Source organism: Pseudopipra pipra, chromosome 2 (genome assembly GCF_036250125.1).
Source record: "Pseudopipra pipra isolate bDixPip1 chromosome 2, bDixPip1.hap1, whole genome shotgun sequence".
Classification (NCBI taxonomy): Eukaryota; Metazoa; Chordata; class Aves; order Passeriformes; family Pipridae; genus Pseudopipra; species Pseudopipra pipra.
In genome coordinates this window covers 103225510-103245289 of record NC_087550.1, presented here as the reverse complement: position 1 = coordinate 103245289, position 19780 = coordinate 103225510, and the positions used below count along the sequence as shown (strand labels likewise).

The window sequence follows — 19780 nt, the reverse complement described above, 5'->3', positions numbered from 1 at the left end:
ATATTTGTAGGAACCAGTTAGTTTGCAGAACTAGTATTTTGATGCCTGCATTACAGCAATAAGTGCTGGGGCACAGGGGCTTTTGATAGATCTGCTAGACCTGACAGTTTGTTCCTGTCTGAAGAAGGAAACTGTACAGTTCTTTCATGTCTGTCCCACTGCTTAATGTATGAAATGGGAGTAGATGTAGCAATGATATTCTGATATCATGCAGGCTGTACTGTAATATAACAAAATGGAGATTTTATCTTTGTATACCCTTACATGAAAAGAAACAACTCTGTTAAAACCCAGTAAAGGGAATCAGAGGGAATATATTCTTCTTTCCTCATGTTTGCTTTTTTTTCCTTTTAAATATAATGAAATGCATCTTGAAAAGAGTTGGCAGAAAAGAAATAAGTTAGTAAATGAACTAACCCATTGAGGAACTGGTAACTCTGTAGTGAAACAATTTTTGTGTTGTCACGTGAAATCTCAGATCTGCCTAAAAATGCCATAAATTATGCTAATTTTGTTTGGGATGCCTTTTTACATTTAAAACCTGTTTTTACAATTGAAGCTGTCAGGCTCTTCTCACTCCCAATTTCAGTCATGGATGAGGAGAAAACATGTACTTTTTTCCTAGGAAAATAAACCTTTTGGAAGGCAGTTGTTGTTGTTGAGCCCAGACAGAAGATGCTATAGAAACTATTTTTGTTGATTCGTAGCTTTGATTATTTGTACAAATAGGTTTCCTCCAATTTGCAGACATCAGAGAGTAAACAGATATGGATGAGGACTCTTGTTGAAGTACTTCAGTTTCAGAAGTCCTGGTTTTTATCTAAGTGCAAGTCATACTACAGTTCAGAAAATGTCAGTCTTTTGTGTAATAGAATGTTTAGATTGTTTAATCACCACAGAGGCACATTTCTTTATTAAGCTGTAATAATGTCTTGGGTACAGTTTTTGTCATGTGATAGTGAAGTTGAACAAGAAAAAAAAATTATCAGTTGCATCTTTTTCCCATGTTTTTCTGCCTTGGAAGTCTCTTTGGAAGACAGTTTCACATTGTTTCTTTAAAAAGTGTTTTCAAAAGTCCTGTATGGTTTTTCTGTGCTAAGCTTGCAGTGTTTCTAGAGAAGTATTTATTTTATTTAGCAGAGAAAGCCATGTTACAGTGTGGGAATCACGTGTGAGAGGTTTGGACCTTCTGAAGGTACAGGCCTTCAGTAGCCATTGTGTGCGTATAATGGCCCTGTGTGCATGTATATGTTAGTGCCATATGGGTGCTTCAGAATGAGCATCAGTGGTAGGTATATAACATAGGGTTCTCTTTGTTGCAACTTCTTAAACAGGAAAAAATTTAGACAGTAACTTGGTAAGACCAGCTTTTCAGAATTGTGTCTTAGTCATTTAGAGTACCTGCCAGTAATTCGTACTTTATTGGAACTAGTGTATGAGCAGAGATATCAAAATATAAGTCTTGTTACATTAGTGAGGTAGAGAAGGGCTTCAGAGAACAGGAAGAAAAAGTGGGTTTAGGACTCAGGCAGGAGAACCTTGGTGGAAGAGCACTTTCTGCATGCTCTGAAAGCATGTGTGCATGTTCAGCTTCTTGAGTTGACCAGCACATCTTTTCCTTGAGATTAAAACTAAAATGACACTTTACAGTTCTAACTTGGAAACATGTCTTGGTTTCTTGGCAGTAAATATGGCTTGTACCTTTTCAGTGTGTGTTTATGTCAACAAACATGGAAATTCTGGACCTCACCTGGATAAGAAGAAGGTTCAGCAGCTTCCAGACCACTTTGGACCAGGTCCTGTCAATGTGGTACTTCAGCAGGCTGTACAGGCTTGTGTGGATTGTGCCTATCAAGCCAAAACAGTCTTTGGATTTCTGAAATCTGGCCATCATGGAGGGGAAATGATAACTGGTATGTGAAGATGCTTGGTTTCTTCTGTTTCTTCACTCGGTTGTGAACTTGAGGTAGGGCAGAAGAACTGAAGAACTGCAATGAATTTATATCACTTTTGTAGCTATGTAAACACAGGCAAGAGCATATACTTGTGAACTCCTTCACTACTGGTGGTGAGTGATCTATCTCACTCTGGGTTCAGAGTGATTTGAATAATTCTTTAAGTTAGAATTTAGCAATAGCAGTGTTAAATTCCATATGCACAGTTAGGTTCTTATACTAAGCAGAGCTTGTGCACCTCATTTAGCAGCTGTAGCCAAACATTTGTAAAGTAAACTCAGTACAAGTGAAGTAATCAGCTTTATTAATTCAAGTCATTTGCATAATCTTATCCATACTTGGTGTTCTTAATGCATTAACCAAGTGAGTGACAAGTCTCAAACTAATCTGTTTAGCTTCCAGGCAAGTGATTCCACGTGTTAAAGTTGCTGCTGCTTCTCTTACCCCCTTCCCCAGAACTGTAGCACGATCTTCATCCACCTATGTCCCCTAATATGGAATAGGTTTATTTCTATTACATTTTGATGGCAAGTCTGTAGATAAATTATCTTTATATCTCAAACTGAATAGCTGCTCTTGACATTTTTTTCCTTCTAGACTAGGAAATATTCTGTATAGCAGTTAGCACATCAATTCATAATTCCATCACTGGTGATAAAAAGACTTTGCGTTACTTTAATCTCTTTAGATTAACACCAGATGTGAAAGATGATTAGTGAAATAGAGGTTCAGTTAAATACTCATAAAGATGTTGCTGCATAAGAATATTTAAAAAGCAGCACCCCAACCTGTGTACAGCAGAACTACAGTAATCTTGCTTAGGCATCCCCATGAATTTGTTCACAAAATGGATGCTGCTTCTCAGCTGTGTAGTAAAGGTTTAATGGCATTGTATATGTGTGGTTTTGTAACTGATACTGCTTCATTTTTGCAATACGCATGAAAGTTTTTTATATTATTAACTCCTTGTATACGCATGAAAGTTTTTTATATTATTAACTCCTTGTTGTGCCTAATTCAGGCAAGTCAATTTTCTACAGCAAAATGCACCGAGATGTTCATTACCAGTATTCTGTTTGTGATTGTTTATCATGAAGGACTAAATCATAGGCCAGTGGCAACTCTGGGCTGTGACTGAGTAGTTGAAAATAATTATTTCAAATAGCAGAAAGAAATTTCAGATTTCTCATGAAGTTGTGGTTTGTTTACATTCAAAAATTCTGTACAAAAAGGAAATATTGTTCTGCATCTGGCTTCACTCCAAGGCCTGTGTTCAGAGAAATCAGCTCTGTAGCCCTGTATTTGAGGAACCTGGTGATGTAGACTGCTCCTGAAGTAGAGTCCTGGTCCAGGTGATAGTGAGCCACAAGATCCCAGGGGGTTTGTGGTGTTCTTGAGCTCTTGCCTTCTCATTGGCTTGTCAAACAGGTTGCTGAGAAGCAGGTGAGCAACCACTCCCTGTCACTGTATCAAAAGTTTGTGTGTTATATTTTGTGAACCACGAAATATGACTTAGATTAATGTAGCACATTGCAGATATATGTGTGCATGAACAGCAAGGAAGAAGAAGAAAGCAAGAGTAGAATAAAATAAAGAATTACAGAATGAAAATTTGAGAGTATTTGCTTGTAGCTTTTCTTGATTTAAAGTGGTTTTGGTGGGTGGTTTGTTGTTCACGTTTTGTTTAGGTTTTTTTTTTAAGACAAGAAAAAGGGATGTTGCAGCAGAAAACAAGAAAAGAAATCTAAATCTTTTGGGGAACTGATGCTTTCATGGCAAGTTTTATACCTGCTGTAGGAGGAAACTGTGCTGATGAGGACATGGATAAAATAATCTTGCTAGAATTTGTGGAATAATTAGGGGGTTCTTTCAGTTCAGCTGCCAAGGAAAATAATTGTTTTGAATAAAATTGAATTTAGAATTTTTCCATCTTTTCTTACTTAAACAAAGGCACAAACCCTTTTATTTTTGCTTGATGCATAAGGTTTCAATTCAGGCAAATATAACTGAAAGGAAATTAAAAGCTTGATTAGCAAGCCCATTATGGTGGTGGTGTCAGCCCCTTTTTTCTCCCTGTTGTACAGACACTGTGGTGCTTGGTGGGATGAGGCTCAGATAAATTTTCTCAAGAGAGAATTAAAATCAGACTCTTGGATAAGTTTCATTACTATCAGAAAAACACATTTTTTGATAGTTTAGCTCTCAGTCTTTTCTTCTGGCTCGAATGTGGTATTTAAAACATACCCAATGGAAGGTAAAGAAATGAGTATGACTCCTGGGGGCTGGGATTGCACACACAAGCTCCAGTCCCTGTTTATATATCATTAAAGGTTGAGGTTATTTCACCTCAAAAGTACTCCTTTTAATTTTTTCCCCTAGCATTTGTCTGGGAAGAAAGATGCTCATATTGTCCCCAAGCAGAGCAGACAGTTGAGCCTGTGGGTCTAGATCGCACACCCTTGGTTGGAGTTTTTATGGTTCCCCTGAGGTGTTCAGAGTACAGGGGAGCTGTGTGTTCACTGAATATTTATTTGTGGGTTTTCCCCATGGAATGTTTTGCTGGGGCACTACCAATGGCTCAGCTGTTTCTTGCTTTATCCTCCTGACAACTTCTAAATAACATTGTTCTTTCCAATACTTCTTTCAAAATGAAAAATTAAGGGGTATAGAATAAGTCATTTCTCCAAAGTCATATAGGAAGATCCATAAAGCTATTATAAAGCATTTTAAATTTCTCCTGTAGCTGACTACTACCTTGCAGTAAATTTGTCAGGAGGTCAGGCTGTGCTAGGTCTCACAGCCCATTTGCTCTCCAGAACTGGTTGAGTTCCATGCAAAAATTTGCCTTTGGAGACCCCTTCCCCAAACAGGATATAGAGGACCTTGTGTCTGAGCCACATGTGGGACTGTTAATCATTAGCATTTCATTTGAACGTTGGAGCCTGGAAAAATCGAACAGGCCATGGAAACACTTTTGTCCTGTCGTATTGACTCTTAAACTTCAAGCACTTGCATTGGTCAGTCTGTCATGAAAGCAGATGGGAGAGGGAGCCTGTTGTTGATGCTAGCTGGTTAACTTGCATTAACTCTAATCAGAAGCTTCCTTGCATCAACAGTGTAAGTAATTGACACTTCAGATTTCCTAAGGAAGCCTAAAATATGCTAGGCTTGGGCATTTTCTTTGGTTTTGTGTATATTATCTGTCTCTTTTGCAACACGATATGGAAATATTCCTTAATTCAGATCTGTGAATAAAGGCTTTCATGTCATTTCTGGCTTTTTAAAATTTTTTTAATGCATCTGCTACCGACAAAATGTGATCCTTTAATGCTCTGCTTATCATTTGGAAACTTATGTTAACAACAGAAACTGCATGACAGGCTGAAAACCAAGAAGACAAATTGATGCATAAACCTGGTGTTTGTGCCGCTTCTTTTCAGTGCTTAGTTTAAGTTACAAGTTTGTTCCTGCTTTGTTGTAAAGTCTTTCTAATCAGAAGTAACTAAAAGTTTCAGCTGATGTAATGGTAATTATTTATCCATATATTGGTAGTATTGAGCCTTTTCAAAACCTTACTAATTTGCACAGAAAAGGAAAAATATCAGCTGCCACACTGTGTTTGAGGGGCAAGGAAGGAGATCAGCCAGGAAAAAACATAAGGCACATGTCCGGGTTCCTTGTAATCACTCAGTTTAAAAGACTACAGATTCTTTTGTGGCTGTTGTGGTGTCTCTGCCACCTAGCTTTTGTTGAAATAAGTGAGAGCTTGACCACTGTAGTGCTGACAGTAGCATAGATTTCTCTAGTGATAAAATAAATGGCAAAAGTTTCCATAGTGGCAAAAGTTACCAATTTCAGTGGTAATGGATGCCAGCACATTACCACAAGTATGCTCCCTTCAGTTAGAAACTGAGAAAAAAAATGTTAAAATTGTTTGTTTCATTCCTTCTTTTTTTAAAAAAAAGAAAAAAAATTGTTTGGGCTTTTTTTTTTTTTTAGCAAATATTTTAAAGGGTCTTTTGTGTACTATCTCCTGCAAATAGGTGGTGGAAAGCTTACTGTTTTATAAGCAAGTAGCAGAAATTACACAAGGTTTTGGTGGTGAGGAAATAGCTGCAAGTTTTGTTATACTAGTGTGAATCCCAAATTATTTTATTAAAACCAGTTCCTATAGAGCAAATTTAAACTGACATGGATCCAATGGAAGATAAAATCAGTCCTTTGCATGTGAATTTTTTAAACTATTGGAATGATTATTTACTCCTCTCATGTCTTGTGTGGTTTAAATCAAATCTGGATGTCTTCTCCTTTAAGTTAATGATGGTATTTTACTATACTTTACGACGTGTGATGTAATCTTCTTATTCACAGCTTCCTTTGATGGGGAAAAGCATGCCATCAATCTTCCTTCTGTAAACAGTGCATCATTTGTCCTGCGCTTCTTGGAGAAGCTCTGCCACAGCCTGCAGTGTGATAATCTCTTCAGTAGCCAGCCTTTCAGCCCTTACATGGGATGTGCACATAGTCCTACAGAGTATGATAGGAACAAGCCAGGTATTGTTAATCACTTGCTACTTTCAAGTGCTGGTATTTTTGAGAAATGCGGTGAAATTATGAATTATAAAATGTAAATTTTTAGTCTTTCTAGGATGCGAATGGCTTGAAATTAATACACTTCAGTTCTTAATGGATTGGTTCCACTGTGGTAGTGCTTTGACAGAAGGGATAGCTTATACCACATGGGTGTAAATAATTTTGTTCAGCGAACTCCTCCTTGTAGGCAAGCCAGAAAACGTATGTACTTTACCACTGTGATACCATTAAAAAGACAAGCTCAAAACTTCACATTTTATTTGTTAAAAATTATGTTTGGATCATAAAATAAAGTTACTGAAAGATACTTGCTGCCTATGAGAAGGGGCTTGCCCTGATAGGCAATTCAGTCTAACCCTTCCCAATATTAGGAAAAGGTCGTTTCTTTTCTCTTTATTCACCTTACTTAGTGGTGACTCCAAAAATTTTACATTCTGCTATGTACAGTCCAGTCTTCTAGTAGAAAAGGTGGATTTTGCAGGTGGCTGCTTGTGAAATTTTCCGTGAGTCCAGTATCTTTGCTGCTCCAGGAACATAGAGTGAAGGGGAGAGGAAATGACTTGCCCAGCATCTCCCAACAGATTGTTTGCAGGATGTGGTGTTACAAGTCCCAGATCAAGAGTCACCAGGATCCATAGCTGAGATGGCCTTGTTGTCAGGGCAATTTCAGGAGATTCATATTGGGAGCGAAGCTTCCTCTCAGCTGTCTGGTAGTTGAGTCTGTTTTCTGGGTGCTGCTTTAGAAAATATGTTTTTTTTTCATCTTTCCAATGGAGGAATTAAATTTATAATCCTATCTGTCATGTGCAAGTCATTAGTTTTAACTCTTTTCAGAAAAATAAGTAGACAGGGTCAAGGTAATTCAACTTAGAAAGCTCGTATTGAAATGACTGAGGCTGTGTGACACAAGAAACTGAGCTGTAACCTGGTGACTGGCTGATGTCTGTCTTTGCTTTTGTCCCTGGACTTTGCCCATGAGCAGCTTTATGCTGGAATAATACATGGTGACTTTCCTCTTCACAGCCAAAGAAGAAATACCTGAAAACAGGAATGCTAAACGATACTCTCAGGACTCTCCACCATATACTGCTCCTCTTTCCCCTAAACTTCCCAGAAAGGATGCTCATCCATCTGAAGGTAATTACATTATGTCGGGATTATATATGAGGATTATTTATGGTTTCAGTATTTCCAGTCAAAAAGGACTGAGTACAACATATGTGTCTGGTTTGTCTCTAGCCTTTGACAGGTCAGGGTGAAAGTATGTTAATTATTGATCACTGGCACAGATTTTGCACTTAGGGAAGATCTACTGCAAGTCACAGCAGTGCTTCTCCTAAACCCGCAGCCTTTTCTGCGAAGGGGCTCAGGCACATAGGTGACAGATGAAGCCTCCTGCTTCGTGTATGGCTGAAAACCAATTGCCTTGAAATGGGTTAGGAGATAAATTGGAAGCAACTCTTAACTCTAGGCAGAGGTCATTAAGTGAGTAAGGGTGCAGCTTGATGGTACAATTTAGCAGAGTTTATGGCTAGCTGCCTGTGAAAGTTGTGCTGCTCCTGCTTTCCTTGCCTCCTTGTCCCCGCATTGAGTCCTAGCCCACCCCTACTCCTTCTCTCTGGCTGATTAGTGTGCTGAACCACTGAACAAAAGCACAGAAAACATTCTGGTTAAGAGTCTTGCAGTTTACTTCTCTGGGGTGAGTCACTGTGGACTCAGGTGAGCATAGGGAAGGGTTGAATCCAAGGCAGCCATGGCCAGGGTAGTGGCATAGTCTTCCTGTGGCAGCTGACTGTTAGGTTGATGTTGTTCACTAATAAATAGCACTTTTTTCTTGTGCTGCAATTGAGCTGCAGTAACTGAGCATATGTCTAATTTTAGTCTGCCTCAGATGTGAAGTAAAGTCTCTAGGTTTAAACCTCAGAGAGAGAGACACAGCAAAATGCTTTTTTACTCTGTATTTGCTACTTAACTCGTTCAGCCGTGATAAATTGATGATATTGACTCATCCCATCTGATACATACTTTCTCTTGCTAGAAGATATTTGCACATTGTTTTTTGAAATATGACGGGGATGAGGTATTTTCCTTCTTTTTTCTTTTTTCCCCCCTTTTTTTATGTGATCCTGAAGTGATTTTGTATCTATCAGCATGAGTGGGGGCAGAATAATCTCTTCTGTTAAAGCAGAAAAGGATATAAAATTAAAATGTTCCAAATGATAGCTTATTTAAAATGGTACCTCTTTTGTATATATGTAGCATATTCACATATTTGTATTTCCTGCAGCTGTTATTATATACAGTTCTGCATTGATTATCGATTTCTGTGTCTTTCAAAAAGAAGCACTGGCTTAATTCGAGAGATACATTGTACACCTCAGTCAGATACTTCTGGTAGGTAACATAATAAGTGTGGAGCACTTAATTATGCTCAAATGAAGTTGTTTCATTTGGAGCAAAACAAATGTTTAAGTTTATCTTGCTAGAAATCTTTCTCAAAGTAAACATGAGTGCACATTGTGCTTCTTAATCCTTGTTTGTAATGGATCTCTTTTACAGAGGAAGTCTTTAAAATACATTTTAAGATCAGTACTTCATTGTAAAGTGCAGTTACTTGGATAAAAAATAATTAAAATAAGTGTTTTTCCATGGTTTCAAAAGTTTGAATTTGTGCTTTCTGCATTTCAAGAGGCAGAGTGTTCTCTAGTGTTGTGTGTTTCCCATTAGAGCAATGTCCTCCGCTGAAAATCTGGAGGCAATTTTATAGCGGTCAGTCATGGGTTGGTTAGCAAAAAGATCTGCCCCCAAAAAGTTCTTGTTCCATTGATGTTGTCTTAAAATAGTTGTTTCGAAATATCATTTGAAGGTGAAATGGAATAATTGTGGGAAATGGGTCTTTCAAAACAGCTCGTTTTCCTTCTGATCTGCTCAGGGATATGTTTTGCAGATTTTACTGCCTTTCTTGCTCCTTAACAATTTCTTCTTTAAGTTATGAAAGATAAAGGAGGAGGGAGCTGGGGAATAAGTCAGACTCCCTACCCCTGAAAACAGAGTGTTCTTACTACTGCGTCTGATTACATCATTTTGTTGTGTATGAGACAGAACAACTGGCTTATAATTCCCAGAAGAACTTCAAGAAAACAAGACATCCATTTCCTGCTAAGGCCTTCAGTGCTTAAACAGTATACTGTCATCCTTACATTTGAAACATAAGGCCTCTTATTGACCTTTTATTAATCTGTGCAGAGATCAGGCATTCTGCAGTGGAACCTCCCACCTCTTTCTTGAGCACTGTTATTCACAACTGCTCGAAACGTCGAGGAAGGAGGAATGTGTCACTCCATGGATTGCAAAGCTGCATTTGCTGGATGTTTGTAGAGCAGCTAGATGGATGGAACAGAAGGTGGATTGGACACTATAGTTGCCGAACACCTTCCCTAAAAAATGATGGGAAATATGCCACCTTTCCCACCTTGTGTATGTGAGAGTTTACAGTAAGATAAATTCAAATGCGAGTATCTTAGGGCAAAAAAGCAGAGTTGATCTTTCCCAGATCTATTTATTATTGTTTACTTTAGGGTATAAAACATCAGAAAGAAGTCTGGGATATAATTGAAATAAATATAATTAAATTCTTTTGTAATACAGTCAATTTTTTTAATCTTTTTGTCTTCAGAAATCTTGACAAAGATTATGTGAAACAATTATTTCTCAAAAAAATTCCTATGTTTGGACTCCTGCCTGTTTGCTATGAAAGCTACAAAAATAGTTTTGCTGTAGTTGTTTAAAATATCACCTCTGCCTTTTGGCTTTGGACTGAGATTTCTGTTAGTGATTTCATTCTCTACAGCTCTAATTTTCCCTTGGTTGGCTAGCTTTTAATTTTATAGTGCTCATTGTTGACTACATCTCTTAAAATCTTTCTGAAATTCTATGGAATGATAGCTTTTGTTTCTAATTTTTATAAGTTGCTGTAACTACTTCTGAGAAATATGAATTAATTTTCCTGTTTGTTTTTTTGAAAATTTTAGTAGCTTCTTCTTTGCTTTTGTGATTGAAGTTTGACAAACTATAAAGTTTTGCAGTGGTTATTTTAGAATTATTTATATGAAAGAGAAGGACTTGTGTCCATAAAAGCTTTTTTATTTGATGAGTATTGAATTTAGTAAATGATGTTACACTGTCTCTTAGACAAGGAGTCCAGGAAGGCTGGGCACTCTTTAAGATGGAAATCTTAAAGGTGCAGGAGCAGGCTGTCTCCAAATGCTGGAAGACAAATGCTGGAAAAAGACTGGCCTGGCTGAACATAGAGCTTTGGCATGAACTCAGGAAAAAAAAGGAGAGTTTATGACCTGTGGAAGAAGGGACAGGAAAGTTAGAAGGACTACAAGGATGCTGTGAGGTTATTCAAGGAGAAAATTAGAAGGGGCAAAGCCCAGATAAAACTTCACCTGGCTACTGCTGTAAAAGACAAGAAAATTTTTTTCTTATTTTTCTCATCAATCAAAGGAGGGCTAAGGGGAATCTCCAGCCTTTATTGTATGTGGAGGGAAACAAAGTGACAAAGGTTGAGGAAAAGGCTGAAGTACTTCATGCCTCCTTTGCCTTGGTCTTTAATAATAAGAGCAGTTGTTCTCCATGTACCCAGCCTCCTGGAAGACAGCTGGACAACCTTCATGAGCTGGAAGACAGCGACAACCTAAACAATTCTGTGATTCAACCCTGAACAGTTTCAACCTAAACAATTCTATGGTTCTATAATCCTGGGGGAAATTGGACTGAGGTCAGGACCTGACACACCACTGAAGACCTGCACAAGCCTATGGGGCCATATGGGATCTACCCAGAGTACTGAGTACTGAGGGAGCTGGTGGAAGTGCTCCCTGAGCCAACCTTTTTGCTCTCTACAACTATGTGAAAGAAGTAGGGCGGTGGGGAGTGCTATCTTCTCCCAGGTAACAAGAGAGAGGATGAGAGGAAATGGCCTCAAGTTGCACATGGGAAAGTTTAGATTGAATATTAGGAAAAGTTTCTTCACCAAAAGGGTTGTCAAGCATCAGAACAGGCTTCCTGGGCTGTGTCATCATCTCTGGAGGTATTTAAAAGGCACGTAGATGTGGCACTCAGGGACTTAGTTTAGTGGTGAACACGGTGGTGCTGGGTTAATGGTAGGACTTGATGATCTTAGTGGTCTTTTCCAACCTAAATGATTCTGTGACTCCGTGATCTTGCCTTACTGAATTCACTAAGTAGGGAGCTGGCTCTGTGAATGCCTTTATCCCCTCCCAGGATTATGCTGGCTGAGGACCAAAATACACTTAACAGTTCTTCACTGCACTCCACGTTTAAACAGGATTCAGCAGAGAACCTAAGACCTCATGAACCAAGTTGAAAGCAGGCTTGAGAAGCTTGATGTTTCTTTTAGGAAAATACTCTTCCTTTATTTTTAATTCGGGATTTGCCCAAGAAGTTCTTGAAAGTTTTCATATAAGAGGGTAGTAAAAAGCTTATTTCATGAACTTGTTTCGCAGAATATACCAGTTCTTATTCCAAAGAATATGCTGCTTCACTAGCATATGTTTTATAACTTCACTAGAATAATTTTCAAGATGGTAGTGTGGGGCTTACACTTCTGTGAACCTGTTAGCTATATTTTTCCAGCTCTTAGCTCTCCTGCCAAAGCAGCATTTGTTTCATACAGATTTGTACATTGTGGTTCCAACTTCATTCTCATGCTGTTGCTTGGCCTGATGCAATCAGAGAGGAGTATGTATGATTGATAGAGAATGAAGTGGTGGTCTTGTTGATTTGGGATTTTTTTTTTCCCCTCACATAGCATGCTTCTCCCAAACAGACCTGAATTGGGTTGAACAGGAGTGGAGTTTTCAGTAATCAAGCAAACCTGGCTCCTCTCTCATGCCACAGGGGAAAGGATCTGCTGAACTTAGCTAATCTGCTTAGAAACAGTATTGATAGGCTCTAAAAATTCACAAGTCTTCTGAGTGGATGTTGTTTGCCTTTTGCAGACTAAAAATTAGCTGATAAATTATAAGAACCAGAATATTGTTATACTCCCTTCATGAGATCTGATGTTTTTTGGGGTTTTTTTTGCTTGCTCCAGGTGTTCAGTAACTTACATGTACCTTTAGCTTTCCAGAGTCTGTGCTTACAGACTCTGAGACCCCTCCCTGTGCAAAGAACTAAGGGTCTGTAGGTACAGCACTGTGGTCAAAAACATGTTACATTAGTGTACTGTACAGGGCACTCACAGCCTTCTATGCCTTTGCCTGTAACCTTTTCTCTTTTTAACAATGGTCCCTGTGTCTGAACCTTTTGGGATCCATAGATAACAATTGTCCACTTGTTTTGTTTATGAAGTTAGTGCCTCCCTCTGCTGTTTAGAGCAATTTAAACAATTATTAGCTAACATGAGGTTTTTATCTGTATTAAAAGTGTCTTGCAAAATAACTGTTACATAATATTAATGGTTAGCTTTTTAAGAATATGTTTTAAAAATAATGAAAATTCTTGACTAAAATTATTTGATGTATCAGTATTAACACTAGACAATTTTATAAAAAAAATTCCTTTGTCACTTCCCTGTTCATAGGATTCAATAAACACAACTGAAATGATTTATGAAGGCTGTCTCAAAGGTGACATATTAAATATTTTGCTACAAAAAAAAAAAAAGTTTTAAAAATACAGTAAGAGACCACTGATTACTTAAGGAGAAGGGGAAACTTTCAAAAGCAGTGATTGCCTCACAGGGGATTGGTTAACAAGCTTACAATCTGTCAGTATCTTCAAGAGAACATAGCAAGGTCTTAAATAATAAAGGTATAACGTCCATCACTTTGAACATATTGATACTTGCTTTTTGTGTAGCAGAAACTTTGCCTATAGAGGAAAACAGCACTTCCAAAGAACACCGATTTTCTGAGGACTCTATGGATTCTGCACTTAATTCTGTAAATCTGTCAAGCCCAACCTGTCGAAATTCCACAGAGTACCGTACTGCAGGAAGTGCTGCATATTACAGAAATTCCCATCAACCAGCAACTGCTACCTCAAATTCAGTCCCAATCCTGCGCAGTCTGTCTTTGAGCTCTGCTGGGAGCAGCAGTTACTGTGAAGTCAGTAGGAATCGAATACAGAGGCGAATTGAAGGTATGCAATTATACAAAACCTTCCAAAGTATATAACTGCTTTTACTAACATACAAAGTTATGAATAAAGAACTTCTTTGCCATAGGAAAGCTTGCATATGGAGTGAAACGTGCTGTTGCCAAGCATGTCAGGCTTGATAATGTAACTGCAAATGCAGAACTTAAGCCTGTTAGAACTAATAGTGCTGTGCAGGCTGAGGTGGGTCTTGCCTGCTGCACCTTCCTCTTGCTGCTGTTACAGAACCTGCAGCAAGCCAGACCAGACAGGGCCTGTATGCATATCACTTCCTGAGTGTCTTATCAGCTATTGCCATGTTGCTGAAATACAGGGATAGGGTTTCCTACTGTCTCTCCCTCTGTCTGCACAGCTTGAATTGACTTTGCCACATTCCCAGTCAATAGCGTCTTGGGACCCAGGAGCCAAGTACAAGTCAAACTAATCCCTCTAGGTATGTCACAGTGCTAATGTTTGTGCTGCTGTAAATACTTGCAGTTATAGAAGGCATTTAAAAACAAAAGGAACAATTCACTATCATTAGAAGGAAAATAAAGCATCTTTCATTTTAATATATTGCAAAGAGCGCATAATAAAAGCCAAAAGTTAATATTGAAGTGTCTTACCTGAAATGAAATGTGTTATCCCTGTATAGACAAGTGATACTTTTTCCTTTCACAATATTTTTATATTAAAAGCTGCAAGTTCCACAACTGGACCGGATTTGAATTCACTAAAAAGGGAACCTTCAAGAATGTTGAATAAGGACCCTTCCACCTGGTCAATAGAGGAAGTGGTGCGTTTTGTGAAAGAAGCTGATCCACAGGCACTTGCTCCACATGCAGAACTCTTTAGGAGACATGTATGATGCATATCCATTCCTTTCTAGTAGATTGTGTGTCACACTAATGTCTTAAAACATAGCTTTCGTGTCTGTCACTCTACTTACACTTGAAGGTAGAATAGACTCTATGTGTATATTAGAGGGAGGCTGAAAATTATTTTTCCACCTGAAATTCCTCCTGCAGTATATTTTCTCTGTGTTCCAGTCTTGTTAGACTAAAGTAAATAGCCAGTGCTTTCCAGCATATATGGAATAATGCCAATACTAGAAGTACCCAAGTTCTAATGGCCAACATCCCTGGTATCTCTAGAGAAAATGGTATTCCCATGTACAGTATGGGGCGTTTGGCCCCCCTGTTTTAGAGATTTAACGTCCCAAAGTAGAGATGCTGTTATCCCTTGTTAGCTAGAACACTTGGTCATTAATACTAGAATTCAGAGAATCAATTGAAATGTTGAATTCATCTGTTTGGAAAAACAATGCACAGGTTTTCATAAGGTCTGACTAGATGTTATCTTTAGAGATAGAAACTATGTCAGTTTGTGCTGGTTTTGATCTCCCCTGTACCTTCTTGCTGTACTTTTCTATGTCAGGTTGCTCAGCAAAGAGCTGCTTTCTTAATTCATTGTATATATGGCCCTCCAAAAAGAGGTTGGCTTTCTCTGTAGTAGTATTTCACCCATGTTCTGTACCATCTCCTACTAACAGTTAAATCTCTGAGTAAGCTGGATTGGAAGGAAAACTCAAAATAACTAATAGAGATTCCTGTCTTATGTTTTATTCTTAGTTGTATAACAACAGTAAATGTCACTTGTTTTGTCAGGTTTATGTTTAAAAAAATAAGAAAGAGTGGTCCTCTTTATGGTGTTTTATGAAACTAATTGCCTGTCTACAGTATGTAATGATACTAAGAGCTTAGGACTGTCATATTTCAGCAGCTTCTCAGTCAGGCTGTTAAAATCTGACTAAGTTGTCCTTGGTCTTGATCCTAACAATCTCTCTGGTCCGACATGGACATAGATCTGTCTTATTTCACAGATTTAGATGGTCTATAACCCCTTCCTCTGTGTGACTGTTTGCATGCACATGCCAAAATCCTCCCACAGCTGTGTTCAAGGTTCAGTGCAAGGCCTCAGCTCTTGGATCATTTAATCTCTAACTGCACAGACCTTCCTTTGCAGCTTCTTTTTTTCCCCCTCGACCCGCTCACTTTTTTCTTCCCAGTCAGGACCTAATTTTGAGGGCTGTTTGGTCAGTTTCTCTTATTTACTATATTTTTCTTTCTTTAACAACTCAAATACCTTAATCATACATTAAAAAATACTAAAATAAATTAAATTTCAGTGGTCATCTGAAATCTAAATATAAAGTTATACTAAGTTACTGTTTTATGTATAGTAGATACTTTTTTACGACAGTATAAAGAAATATAATGTACTTTCCAGTTTTACCATGCAACTTGTTAAAGTTATATGTTGTGTTTATTCTCTTCCTTCTGCAGGAAATTGATGGGAAGGCACTGCTCTTACTCAGGAGTGATATGATAGTGAAATATATGGGACTGAAGCTGGGGCCTGCCCTTAAGTTGTGCTACCACATTGAACGACTTAAACAAGGAAAGTACTAGACCATGGAGATACCACAAATGTGTGTGTTTGTATCACACTAAGCTCTCAGGTTCACAGCCATCCCCTTTGTTTGAAACTGTTTTGCTGATATAAATAGTCTTTATTTTTTGAAAGTGCTCTCGAAATGTTAAAAAGACATTCAGGATAAAAGGGGGGGGGAGGGATTTGTATTTCATCCTGGTATTTTTGTGAACTATTTCAGAAAGTTGGCAGGCAAGGACAGTTGATCATACTGGGTGTGGGCAGGTCGGGTAACAGCGCTCTCCTAATCCTGAAAAGTGTGTTCTGTGTTACAGGCTTCAGCCAATGTGTTCATATTCAGAACCAAAACAGCTGAATCCCAAAGGGAAATAATAAAATAAACCGGCTTCAGGTGTTTAAAATTTTTACAGTGGTGGCTGTAAACTTTTATATTACAAGAAAAACTTGAAATAGAAGATCTCATCTCTGTAGTGAATACTCTGGTCTTCCAGAAGAGAGGAAAGTTTATGGAAGAGAGGGCTTAATACAAATATAAGCTTTTATAAAGTGTGATTATCAGTCCTTCAGTAAGTTATGAGGACAAATATATGGTATATTGTCAATTTATGCAGGCAATAAATATTTCTGTTTCATGGAACGGCATATTGGCTGTGTAAACAGCCATTTCTGGGACAAACTGATTTCACTGGAACAATGCATCCACATCGTAAACATTCCATCTTTTTGCTCAGTTTGGCATGGATATGTGTGTTCATGCTTTTTATATGTACCTGTGTATGTGTCAGGGAAATACATACTATATATATATAAAAATACATACACAGTGTACATATGTATTCAGTTTTTAGTATGTACTTTGCACTGTGCCAGAGAGAACTGTACAATTTCTTGTTGTTTTTTTTACCAGTAAATTTAGCTGTGTATTACTTTCTTTAGCACCTGTTTAATTTGTTCTTGGAGTCAGAAGGTGACAAACAATCAAAAGGTGTCTTTATTCATACAGGTGAGATCCCTGTACTATGCAATACTCCTGAATATTCATCCCTTAAATCTGAGCCATATATTCTGATATATTTTTGGAAAGACACATTGGTTACTATGTTTTGGGTTTATATTTCCTGTAAGGAAGTGCTACTATGTAACTGATAAACCTTTTTTTGGGGGGTAAAATTGGTGCTGTTTGTTTAAGCTGCAAGAATGAGTGGTGATAATAAGACAGTTTGTTGTCACTGCAATTGTATTATACATCAGGGAGAAGAAAATATACTTTCTGTGTAGGAAACTGAATGTAATAGTGAAACCATATATAATAGTAAAGTGATAAAAACTGTTTGTTAGGGAAAGTGTAGTCCTCAAATGCTAGGGTTTATTATATTTCTTAATGCCTTTTTATATGAAAGTATATAGTATAAATGTATTTTTTACAAATTCCTTTTTTGAAAACGCCTTGCTTTACTAGTAGTCTGATACTTATCAGGTTTCAACAGAGATACTGCTGCAAAATAGTGAATTTGGTGACTCACAAGTCTAAGTATTTCGTTAGTTTAAGCGACTACAATGCAATTTTAATTCAGCAAGTCATTTGGACTTTGAGAATTGTTTTTCTTATTACATCATTAGACATTTGACACTAAAGTTTATCTATATCAATTTGTTTTGCATATCTTTTGTGGCGCATGTGTGCTTAGACAAATAGTACAGACATGCTCTTTGTAGTGAGAAAAGTCAGAGCATTCATTGAAGAAACAGAATATTTTCTCTTTATGTTAGAAAAATACTGACTTAACTTCTGTATGGATACACCAACAATTATGTATTAAGGAAAACATCATGCCCCACATGTTCAATATATTGTTTATACATATATATAATTGTATGCTATTTCTTCCACACTTTATTATGCTGAATTTGGGTTCTTCAGCATAAAAAGATCTCATATAGTTTAAGTGGAAGTAATTGACTGAAAACAGTTTTCATTTTCTACGTTGCCCTTGGCATAAAAAAAACAAAGATGTTTAAATTTTCTGTTTGGCCTTTATGGAATGACATTTTTGTACATGGCACTATTATGGGTATAAATATTTGTTCAAGGCTTTGTGTGCACCCATGTGCACAGGGAATACTGTGATTTGCTGTACCAGAATTTCTCTGCGTGCTATAGCATGAGGTTCAAGCATTCAGAGTGTTACAGCAGAATATATTTTTTATTCTTTATTTTCAATGGGATGTTCCTATCTAGCAAGAAAAATAAAATAGTTTGTTCATTGTTGTAACTGTCCGTTTTGTTTGATGTCGTGTCTGTGTGTGAGCGCTGTTTGGGTAGGCAAGGGTAGCTATCTTATCTGGCAGTTTTGGACAGATTGTGGAAACATCTGATGTAAGGAAGTTTTAATCAAAAGGGTAAAATCATTCCAACATTGTTCATCTGAAGTGAGTAATGTTTGAACTTGTCTGTGCTTTCAAAACAACAACTTACTTAGTTATTCAACTGTTCGGTTTTGTATATCTTATTGCAACTTGCAGAATTCTCATATAACCAGTGAGGGGAAGAGACTGCTAAAAACTGTCCTGCGTTCAGGTAAAGACATGAAATGTATTAAGTCAAAGCAGTTAATGGCAAGAGGTTTGAACTTCATACACTTCAAGCTTTCTTATTTCTATGATGCAGAAATCTCTTGTTTCAGTGTCTGTTCGCAGGGATCAGCCTGCGCTTGAGAAGTAACTTAGGCTGGGTTAATGATAACCTCACATCCTTCACAGGCAAATGATGGAAATTGGAAGTTGGCAGTGAAAATAGCCCAGAGGCATTTTGTGTCTGATCTCTCTCCAGAGATACTCGGTAGTGGATTTGGTATACTCAGTGTATATTTGATAGAGAACATGATGTAGTCCCTTTGTTTCTCCAAGCTGCTTTTCTATCAACATGGATTCATCTGCTTATCTGGTTCTGTATCTTTCAGGCATCTTGGAAGACAGTGCCATGACTCTTTAATTTGAAATTAAAATACTGCTGCCTGGGAGGACTAGCAGCTCTAAAAATTCTTGTTGCAGAAGACCTGTGCAATATTGGAATTAAAGAATGCTGTATGATAGGCTGTGTCAGTATACATATTGTAGGACTTTTTTACACATATGTAGGAATGACAGTGAAAGGCAGCAGCATCATGTTATGAATGTTGGCTTGGAGGATAGAGCATCTTCCCCTTTTTTGTTTGCTTTTCATAAAGGCACACCATTTTTCACTTCAGGTGGTAGACACGGGGGCAAAGATGTTCATCTCAATTGTATTTGTAGAAATCTTCTTCCTTTTCAGTCAGGAATATAATTTGCGAAAAGCAATATTAACCTTCTCTGTAGCTCTGACAGTTTTATGTGAGTCAGTGGGTGTGATTGTGTAAGCCATGAATGTGATATGAAAATTTTACATTTGAGTATCTCGAGTACTTCTGTAGGAGAAAAATCAAGCCCTGGGTAGGGATGACTAAAATCTTGAACTTTTGAACCCAGTCAGATAAAAGTTTCATAAGTGTTTCTTTGTGCTTGTCTGTAATTGAAGGTGAAATTCAGAGAATTGAAACACTGTTAAATGAATAGTTTACCTTCTGCTTAATTCT

The 19780-nt window shown here is 37.6% G+C and overlaps 1 protein-coding gene across 5 annotated transcripts in view; it reads left to right on the top strand.

Moving 5' to 3' along the window:
* Window positions 1-18439, top strand: part of SCML2 (Scm polycomb group protein like 2) — a 70549-nt gene extending 52110 nt beyond the window's left edge. For 4 of the 5 annotated variants that reach the window (XM_064646701.1, XM_064646698.1, XM_064646702.1 and 1 more), the window contains 6 exons: window positions 1710-1913; window positions 6327-6509; window positions 7572-7685; window positions 13437-13718; window positions 14411-14574; window positions 16058-18439. In XM_064646701.1, coding sequence (XP_064502771.1) covers window positions 1710-1913; window positions 6327-6509; window positions 7572-7685; window positions 13437-13718; window positions 14411-14574; window positions 16058-16183 — 1073 coding nt within the window. In that variant the 3' untranslated portion in view covers window positions 16184-18439. The remainder of the gene's footprint in view (window positions 1-1709; window positions 1914-6326; window positions 6510-7571; window positions 7686-13436; window positions 13719-14410; window positions 14575-16057) is intronic. The other variant, XM_064646700.1, reaches the window with a different exon arrangement.
* The last annotated feature ends 1341 nt before the right edge of the window (window positions 18440-19780 follow it).